This window comes from Borostomias antarcticus (genome assembly GCF_949987555.1).
Source record: "Borostomias antarcticus genome assembly, contig: scaffold_277, whole genome shotgun sequence".
In the NCBI taxonomy this organism is placed as follows: domain Eukaryota; kingdom Metazoa; phylum Chordata; class Actinopteri; order Stomiiformes; family Stomiidae; genus Borostomias; species Borostomias antarcticus.
Genome location: NW_028176171.1, coordinates 55,001 through 65,000, shown reverse-complemented (window position 1 = coordinate 65,000; position 10,000 = coordinate 55,001). Strand labels below are relative to the sequence as shown.

At 50.9% G+C, this 10,000-nt stretch overlaps 2 protein-coding genes across 2 annotated transcripts in view; one reads left to right on the top strand and one right to left on the bottom strand.

Moving 5' to 3' along the window:
• rigi (RNA sensor RIG-I) overlaps nucleotides 1-327 on the bottom strand; it is a gene marked incomplete at both ends in the record, with an annotated part of 16,635 nt that extends 16,308 nt beyond the window's left edge. The window contains one exon of the mRNA XM_084462664.1: nucleotides 283-327. Coding sequence (XP_084318790.1) covers nucleotides 283-327 — 45 coding nt within the window. The remainder of the gene's footprint in view (nucleotides 1-282) is intronic.
• A 3,493-nt stretch (nucleotides 328-3,820) lies between these two features.
• Nucleotides 3,821-10,000, top strand: part of plod3 (procollagen-lysine, 2-oxoglutarate 5-dioxygenase 3) — a gene marked incomplete at its 3' end in the record, with an annotated part of 16,725 nt that continues 10,545 nt past the window's right edge. Inside the window, exons 1-6 of the mRNA XM_084462661.1 lie at nucleotides 3,821-3,905; nucleotides 3,938-4,523; nucleotides 6,141-6,232; nucleotides 7,028-7,164; nucleotides 8,723-8,886; nucleotides 9,322-9,434. Of these exons, the coding sequence (XP_084318787.1) occupies nucleotides 4,433-4,523; nucleotides 6,141-6,232; nucleotides 7,028-7,164; nucleotides 8,723-8,886; nucleotides 9,322-9,434 (597 nt within the window). The 5' untranslated portion in view covers nucleotides 3,821-3,905; nucleotides 3,938-4,432. The remainder of the gene's footprint in view (nucleotides 3,906-3,937; nucleotides 4,524-6,140; nucleotides 6,233-7,027; nucleotides 7,165-8,722; nucleotides 8,887-9,321; nucleotides 9,435-10,000) is intronic.

Here is a 10,000-nt window from a genome sequence, read left to right as displayed (position 1 = left end):
CCCGGGGTGTTTCTGACTGTTATTACATGTAGAAATATGTAGGCTAATGTTTAGAAACGTGTCTAGATATACTAATACTAAATTATCAAAAGAATGAATACATAATTATTTTATAGGCCTATTGGTATTATTTTATTTTATTAAAAATTTTCCTAAGCCCTATTAGAGTTTATCTGTAGCATAATTGCCGTTTATCCGTTTCCTCGAGGTGCACTAGCGACCCCTGCTGGCCAGGATCATTGAGAGAAGCCAACAACCTATTACTGACGTGTCCATTCTCACATTGAACATCACATTGCGGCCCTTCTCTAGATGACTGAGGGGCATCTATGTCATCCGGGTGTGTTTGCTCATAGCACAACCACGATTTGTTTTCTTTTACGTGTCTTTTATTGTCAGTCTTATTTTATTTGGAGATCCTCACCTGTCCTCTCGTTTCAGAAGCTGTGTTCCTCTCTCTCTCTCTCTCTCTCTCTCTTTCTCTCTCTTTCTCTCTCTCTCTCTCTCTCTCTTTCTCTCTCTCTGTACCAATTCCTAGTGTTTGCTCTATGCGTGATTATCTGATTACCGACTCCTGTCCTGTCCCCCACCTCGTCTCTTGCCTTCTCCCTGCAACTGTATGCTTGGAATACTGGACTGAATGAAACCTCTTCTTTATGTAAAGACCTTGTTTGAACTCTGACCTGGTATCAGGGTCGTGCAGGTGAGTCCTCTGCCTAGTTCGTGGTCCAGTGGTCGTGACCCCTGACCCCTGTGTGAGGGAGTCCTGTTCGCTGGTTCAGTACCATGGACAGTGTCAATCACACTCCGCCCACACCGAGACCGTTTGGGTGCAATGTTGGGAGTCTTGGGACGATGGACGAAATAGAAGTGAAAACTGTCTGCTTAATTATTTAGTTATTGGTAAATCTGGTGGAAATAGTAATAGTATTTTTCTTCACTGTGAAGTGATCCTAAACACATGTGGATGGTGCAGTGTGTTTCAAATGCATCATCTTCATGTGGAACAGAACTTCAAGGAGGCTAAAAACGTTGAATCATCACTTTATTAAGCATGCCAACACAGGGCCGAATCTCTAGGGAAATACTAACTTTCTTATACGAGGTGGCGAGCTTATATCCTGGCTTCAGGCCAGGAATCACATGACAAACAAATTTGCATACAAGGAATACACACATGGTCACAAACGGTCAACTGATGTTCTGCCCCCCTCGGACATGGGGCTATTTGGGTCTTCCTGTGTCCCCCTCGGACATGGGGCTATTTGGGTCTTCCTGTGTCCCCCTCGGACATGGGGCTATTTTGGGTCTTCCTGTGTCCTCCTAGGATCACGTTACAACTGTAGGCTAACTGACTTCAGAGGTGCTGTCTTATTGACTCAGGGACAAAGGAATGCTGACTCAGGCCATCTGTTGTAACTGACCTGTTAAACTCCTTAAGTTAACACAGTTCCACTTAAAGTGCAGTTTATTCATTATTCTTAATAAAATGGTTACTACATGAGAGTAATACAGTATGATTGATGTAATACAGTATAATACAGTATAAAAACATACTACAATGGCTAGCTGTACCTATGGATGTCTTTTAACCATGGATGTATTAGCTTAGGATCCTGTTTGGGGATTTCAGCTCTGCTTTCAACACCATCCTCCCGCCCACACTGGAGTAGGTCTCTCCCAGCTGTGTGTTCCTGGAGAACGGTCTCTCCCAGCTGTGTGTTCCTACCCTGGAGAACGGTCTCTCCCAGCTGTGTGTTCCTGCCCTGGAGAACGGTCTCTCCCTGTGTGTTCCTGCCCTGGAGAACGGTCTCTCCCAGCTGTGTGTTCCTATGGAGAACGGTCTCTCCCAACTGTGTGTTCCCTGGAGAACGGTCTCTCCCAGCTGTGTGTTCCTACCCTGGAGAACGGTCTCTCCCAGCTGTGTTCCTACCCTGGAGAACGGTCTCTCCCCGCTGTGTGTTCCTGCCCTGGAGAACGGTCTCTCCCAGCTGTGTGTTCCTACCCTGGAGAACGGTCTCTCCCAGCTGTGTGTTCCTGCCCTGGAGAACGGTCTCTCCCAGCTGTGTGTTCCTACCCTGGAGAACGGTCTCTCCCAGCTGTGTTCCTACCCTGGAGAACGGTCTCTCCCAGCTGTGTGTTCCTACCCTGGAGAACGGTCTCTCCCAGCTGTGTGTTCCTACCCTGGAGAACGGTCTCTCCCAGCTGTGTTCCTACCCTGGAGAATGGTCTCTCCCAGCTGTGTTCTACCCTGGAGAACGGTCTCTCCTAGCTGTGTGTTCCTACCCTGGAGAACGGTCTCTCTCAGCTGTGTGTTCCTGCCCTGGAGAACGGTCTCTCCTAGCTGTGTGTTCCTACCCTGGAGAACGGTCTCTCCCAGCTGTGTGTTCCTGCCCTGGAGAACGGTCTCTCCTAGCTGTGTGTTCCTGGAGAACGGTCTCTCCCAGCTGTGTGTTCCCTGGAGAACGGTCTCTCTCAGCTGTGTGTTCCTGGAGAACGGTCTCTCCCAGCTGTGTGTTCCTACCCTGGAGAACGGTCTCTCCTAGCTGTGTGTTCCTACCCTGGAGAACGGTCTCTCCCAGCTGTGTGTTCCTGCCCTGGAGAACGGTCTCTCCCAGCTGTGTGTTCCTACCCTGGAGAACGGTCTCTCCCAGCTGTGTGTTCCTACCCTGGAGAACGGTCTCTCCTAGCTGTGTGTTCCTACCCTGGAGAACGGTCTCTCCCAGCTGTGTGTTCCTACCCTGGAGAACGGTCTCTCCCAGCTGTGTTCCTACCCTGGAGAACGGTCTCTCCCAGCTGTTCCTACCCTGGAGAACGGTCTCTCCCAGCTGTGTGTTCCTACCCTGGAGAACGGTCTCTCCCAGCTGTGTGTTCCTGCCCTGGAGAACGGTCTCTCCCAGCTGTGTGTTCCTACCCTGGAGAACGGTCTCTCCCAGCTGTGTGTTCCTACCCTGGAGAACGGTCTCTCCCAGCTGTGTGTTCCTGCCCTGGAGAACGGTCTCTCCCAGCTGTGTGTTCCTGCCCTGGAGAACGGTCTCTCCCAGCTGTGTGTTCCTGCCCTGGAGAACGGTCTCTCCCTGTGTGTTCCTGCCCTGGAGAACGGTCTCTCCCAGCTGTGTGTTCCTGCCCTGGAGAACGGTCTCTCCCAGCTGTGTGTTCCTACCCTGGAGAACGGTCTCTCCCAGCTGTGTGTTCCTGCCCTGGAGAACGGTCTCTCCCAGCTGTGTGTTCCTACCCTGGAGAACGGTCTCTCCCAGCTGTGTGTTCCTACCCTGGAGAACGGTCTCTCCCAGCTGTGTGTTCCCTGGAGAACGGTCTCTCCCAGCTGTGTGTTCCTGCCCTGGAGAACGGTCTCTCCCAGCTGTGTGTTCCTACCCTGGAGAACGGTCTCTCCCAGCTGTGTTCCTACCCTGGAGAACGGTCTCTCCCAGCTGTGTGTTCCTGCAGGGCAATAAACGAATACTGATTCTGTTACAGAGGAGTATTAGACAATTAGACATTGTGTGTGTTTGATGTGTGTGTGTGTGTGTGTGTGTGTGTGTGCGTGTGTGTGTGTGGCTCCTTAAGTAAACGTGCTAGGAAGTCTCACAATCTCACACTCCCCCCTGAGCTAAGAGAGAGAGAAGTGTTACACTCACACACACACACACACACACGCACACACAGTCTCATCACCATGTAATTCTACTGGTTTCTACCGTACTACCTCAGTACCAGTAGTTCTTCCAGTCTGCTCAACCCCTCCCTGCATGTCTCTCTGTATCTGAATAGAAATCCAACCACCTGCATTTGAAATGATTTAGACAAACTTTATTAGTCTCTCAACCAGTAGATCAATGTGTATCCGTTATATATTTGGAGGGGAAAAGTGGGAAACTGCCTAGTATACACGACAACTAGTCTCCGTGTGAGAGACACGGTTATATGACTTATACAGCCGTTTCCGTGTGAGAGAGAGGCGGTTATATGACTTTATTCAGCCGTTTCCGTGTGTGAGAGGGGTTATATGACTTGTTGGGGGGTGGGGTTCAGTACTCCGGAGGAGGAATGTTTCAGACGTGGCAGGCAGGCAGGAAGATCCACTACTTTCGGCCACTTCACGAACTTTCTGTGGGCTGGGGAAAAAAATCACCACTTCTGACTCCCATCTGTCCTACGCTGATTGGTCGAGCCGCTTGCCGTTCAGCTCCCTGGTTGGCTGCCGGCCGATCAATCACCCGTTCCTCTACTCTCATTGGTCAAAGTCACTCGAAAGGGGCTCGAAAGGGGCTGTCCTTTGGTTTTGTTGACAAAAATCCCATCGCAGTTCAAGACATCGCGAGAGTTTGAGGTGAGACTCGAGTCACGGTGGAAGTGAGGACACGCGGAGCGAGAAGAGACTAGTAACGGGAGAGTAACGTTACAATAACAACGGTTATCCTCCGGTACCGGGATGGAGTCCCGGTGTTTACCCGTGATCTGCGTGCTCATGCTGGGGTTCGTCCGGGCGCCCGTGTCCGCGGAGCAGCGGAGCCTCTCTCCCGGTAAGTCTCCCGGTCCTCCGGTGCGACCACCGGGGCCTCTCTCCCGGTAAGTCTCCCGGTCCTCCGGTGCGACCACCGGGGCCTCTCTCCCGGTAAGTCTCCCGGTCCTCCGGTGCGACCACCGGGGCTAGCGAGCTAGCACGACCGTTAGATGGTTCAGGGAAGAATTCATTCGGCCAACGAATTATTTAAGTTAACAAGTATGTAGTGTATACTTAGTAGTATGTAGCAGGCAGACCCAGAACGAAGCCAGAGACCGTGCAGAAGCAGCCAGCTAGCTAGTGTAGCTAACCAAGCTAACAGAACCAGCCTGGGGGGTCTCTGACTCTGACCTCTGGCCGAAAACAGTGCTCCTCTCCGGGCATGAGAGACCGACCCTCCTCGGGGAACATCTGACTGTCTGGAGAAGCTGGCTGACATCTGAGTGTGTAGAGGTCAGCTAGTCTGGATGCTGGGCAGTATAGCTGGACTATAAGACGAATGAAACTCTTATTATATACTAACTGTAACTAATGTTGTCTTTGGTTAGTTTTAGGATTGCTTTAGGATGACAGATCTCTAATTTGGTATTTAGATGGAATATTAGTGAATATTCAAAGTGCTCTTTGCTGTATGTTTCAGGTCTGTGAGTTAAATGAAATATTAATGATCTTAGATGGAGAACTTTGAGGATAAGAGCAGATCCCAGGTCATAGTCGATGGTTCCTCGCTCTGCAGTGACTCAGCAGCTAGACTGAGATGTTCCAGAACCTTCTGTGGTCAGGAGAACCTCCACACACACGGGGGAAGACCGGATCTGGTCTGGGTACAATCACCGGTTCTATTCCTGTCTAGCCACACACACACACATCTACGTTAAACACATATTGCAGGTCTCTCTTTGAGTAGGGATGTGGAATGGTCTCTCATTGCAGTACAAGGGATGTTTTGTAACCCCCACCCTCCCCCTCCCTTTCCAGGAGGTTTCGGAGGAATTTTCCTCCCAGATTCCTGCCTCTGTGTCCCGGGTGGTAGGGAAGCAGCAGGCTGGTAGACTGGAATACTAGAATAGACTTGTTGAGTGCTGCTGGGGGATGAATGCATGTATCAAATGCATCAAGTACATACTTCGTTCTCTCCCACCCTTCCCTGCTTCTCTCTCCTCTCTCCCTCTCTCCCCCTCTCTCCTCCCTCCCCCTCTCTCCACCCCCCTCTCTCCACCCCCCCTCTCTCCCCTGGTCTGAAGAGGAACAGGAAAAGGAGATATTTCTCACAGTAATCTGTCTCTCTCCTCTCTTTTTCTCACCCTCTCTCAACCTACCAGTTCTTTCCATGAACCTCTCTCTCTCCCCCTCTTCCTCTCTCTCCCTCCCCCCCTCTCTCCCTCCCTCTCTCTCCTTCCCAAGACAGCTGTTCCCATAGCAACGCTACAACCCCACAGGGGTCAAACAGGGTCAGGGGGTCATCATTAGAGCACCTGGAGTACGCACACACAAACTCTCTCTCTCTCTCACTCACACATTCTCTCATGGTCTCTCTCCCTCTCTCCCTCTCTCGTGGTCTCTCTCCCTCTCACACACTCACACATTCTCGTGGTCTCTCTCTCGTGGTCTCTCTCTCGTGGTCTCTCTCCCTCAGAGAAGCTTCTGGTCATCACTGCGGCCACCGAGGAGACGGACGGCTTCAAGCGCTTCATGAGGACGACCAGACAGTTCAACTACACTGTGAAGGTGCCTCACACACACACACACACACACTCACACACACTCTCTCACACACACACACACACACACACACACACACACACTCACTCACTCACTCACACACACACACACACACACTCACTCACACATTCACTCACACATTCACTCACTCTCACATTCACTCACTCTCACACACACATTCACTCACTCACACACACACACTCACACATTCACTCACTCTCACATTCACTCACTCTCACACACACTCACTCACACACACACATTCACTCACTCACACATACATTCACTCACTCACACAAACATACACACTCTCTCTCTCTCTCTCACACACACACACACACTCACACACACACACAAACATACACACTCACACATACACTCTCTCTCACACTCACAAACATACACACATACACTCTCTCTCTCTCTCACACACTCACACACACACTCTCTCTCTCACACACACACACACACACGGTTGTCATGTCATTGTTGCAGGTGGTGGAGTATAATGGTGTGTGTGTGTGTTTAGGTGCTGGGTCTGGGGGAGGAGTGGAAGGGGGGGGGATGTATAATGGTGGTAGAGTATAATGTTGTGTGTGTGTGTGTGTGTGTGTTTAGGTGCTGGGTCTGGGGGAGGAGTGGAAGGGGGGGATGTATAATGGTGGTAGAGTATAATGTTGTGTGTGTGTGTGTGTGTGTGTGTGTGTGTGTTTAGGTGCTGGGCCTGGGGGAGGAGTGGAAGGGGGGGGATGTGGCGCGCACGGTGGGAGGAGGTCAGTAATGGTGTGTGTGTGTGTTTAGGTGCTGGGTCTGGGGGAGGAGTGGAAGGGGGGGGATGTGGCGCGGACGGTGGGAGGAGGTCAGAAGGTCCGCTGGCTGCAGAAGGAGCTGCTCAAACACTCCGACGACAAGGACCTCATCATCCTCTTCGTGGACAGGTGTGTGTGTGTGTGTGTGTGTGTGTGTGTGTGTGTGTGAGGGATGGAGGGACTGGGTGTGTGTGTATTTGTGTGTGTTTGTCGTGTGGGTGTGTTTGTGTGTGAGGGAGGGGCAGGATGTGTGTGTTTGTCGTGTGTGTTTGTCGTGTGTGTGTGTGTGAGGGAAGAGCAGTATGGGTGTGTTTGTCATGTGTGTTTGTCGTGTGTGTGTGTGTGTGTGTGTGTGTGTGTGTGTGAGGGAGAGGCAGGATGTGTGTGTTTATCATGTGTGTTTGTCATGTGTGTGTGTGTGTGAGTAGAGAGTGGGGGGGGGGGGTTCTAAGGTCAAAGTCAGTTTTATTTATACAGCACATATAAACATATATATACATGTAGTCTAACATACGTTCATATTCATATATATGTAGTCTAACATACGTTCATATTCATATATATGTAGTCTAACATACGTTCATATTCATATATATGTAGTCTAACATACGTTCATATTCATATATATGTAGTCTAACATACGTTCATATTCATATATATGTAGTCTAACATACGTTCATACAGGCACATGCAGCACACAGGGATTTACAGTATAAATAAAAACTGGGTTTATTAGTTGGTGGGAATCAGTCCACACCGTGACGCCCTAGTGTGACGCCCCAGTGTGACGCCCCAGTGTGAGGGGATAATAGATGTCACTGTTCAGAGTCACTGTTAACACCTCCCATATCAGCTTATTAGTTGGTGGGAATAAGTCCTCACCGTGACACCCCAGTGTGAGGGGATAATAGATGTGGTATCAGGTGCATCGTGTCATTATCCTCCCTGGTTTCCTGTTGACCCCGTTTCTCTTCTCTGGTTTGGTCTCTTTCTTCTCCATTTTCCCTTCCTCTCCTGGGGAACCTGACACGCACACACACACACACACACATCCTGCCCCTCCCTCACACACACAAAGACACGCACGCATGTGTGATGTAACGATGACTATTTGAATGACTATTTTAATTTCGGGTGCGTTGGTGAATGCGCTCAGAGCCGGAGGACCCGGAGCGCTCTCTGGGGGTTGGGAGATCCAGAGCGTACCGTTCAGAGCAGTGCACTCTGGGAGCTCTAACCTCTCCTTCTCTTCCTCTCTCTCCTCCTCTTCACTCTTCCTCTCCTCTCTCTCTCCTCCTCTCTCTCCTCTCTCTCTCCTCCTCTCTCTCCTCCTCTCCTCCTCTCTCTCCCCCTCTCTCTCTCCTCCTCTCCTCTCTCTTCCTCTCCTCCTCTCTCTCCTCCTCTCTTCCTCTCTCTCCTCCTCTTCTCCCTCTCCCTCTCCTCCTCTCTCTTCTCCTCTCCTCCTCTCTCTCCTCCTCTTCACTCTTCCTCCTCTCTCTCCTCCTCTTCACTCTTCCTCTCCTCCTCTCTCTCTCCTCCTCTCCTCCCTCTCCCTCTCCCTCTCTCTCCTCCTCTCCTCCCTCTCCCTCTCCCTCTCTCTCCTCCTCTCCTCTCTCTCCCTCTCCCTCTCTCTCCTCCTCTCCTCCTCTCTCTCCTCTCTCTCTCTCCTCCCTCTCCCTCTCCTCAGTTATGACGTGCTGTTGGCCAGTGGTCCAGAGGAGCTTCTGTGGAAGTTCTCTAAGCTGAACCACCGCGTTGTCTTCTCCGCCGAGGGCTTCTGCTGGCCCGACCAGCGCCTGGCGCCCAAGTACCCCCCGGTCCACACGGGGAAGCGCTACCTCAACTCTGGAGGTGAGTACCCTCCGGTCCACACGGGGAAGCGCTACCTCAACTCTGGAGGTGAGTACCCTCCGGTCCACACGGGGAAGCTACCTCAACTCTGGAGGTGAGTACCCTCCGGTCCACACGGGGAAGCGCTACCTCAACTCTGGAGGTGAGTACCCCCCGGTCCACACGGGGAAGCGCTACCTCAACTCTGGAGGTGAGAACCCTCCGGTCCACACGGGGAAGCTACCTCAACTCTGGAGGTGAGTACCCTCCGGTCCACACGGGGAAGCGCTACCTCAACTCTGGAGGTGACGCCGGGGGGCTGACAGGGGGGGCTTCAGAAAGGCTCAGCTGTGTGTGCTACTGTCTATTCAATGCATGTGTGTTAACCTTGTGTGTGTGTGTGTGTGTGTGTGTGTGTGTGTGTGTGTGTGTGTGTGTGTGTGTGTGTGTGTGCAGGGTTCATCGGCTACGCTCCGGAGCTGATTGGGATCGTCCAGCAGTGGAAGCTTAAAGACAACGATGACGACCAGCTGTTCTACACCAAGATCTACCTGGACAAGATCCAGCGAGTCAGTAACCTCCACCTGACCCTTCACCTTTCACCTTAAACCTGGGCTTTCTGAGACTCTTAACCTGGGTAGTCTGACGCTGTAGGGGTATTGAACTCTTAACCTGGGTAGTCTAACGCTGTAGGGGTATTGAACTCTTAACCTGGGTAGTCTAACGCTGTAGGGGTATTGAACTCTTAACCTGGGTAGTCTAACGCTGTAGGGGTATTGAACTCTTAACCTGGGTAGTCTAACGCTGTAGGGAATCAGAATCACAACCTGTTTCATCAGCCAGGTCGTTTTTATACATACTAGGATTTTGTAACGTTGACGTAATATTGTAGTAACATTGAAGTAATACTTCAGTGATATTGTAGTAACATTGTAGTAACATTGTAGTAACATTGTAGTAACATTGTAGTAACATTGTAGTAAGGTTGTAGTGAGGTTGTAGTAAGGTTGTAGTGAGGTTGTAGTGAGGTTGTAGTAAGGTTGTAGGAAGGTTGTAGTAAGGTTGTAGGAAGGTTGTAGGAAGGTTGTAGGAAGGTTGTAGTGAGGTTGTAGTAAGGCTGTAGGAAGGTTGTAGT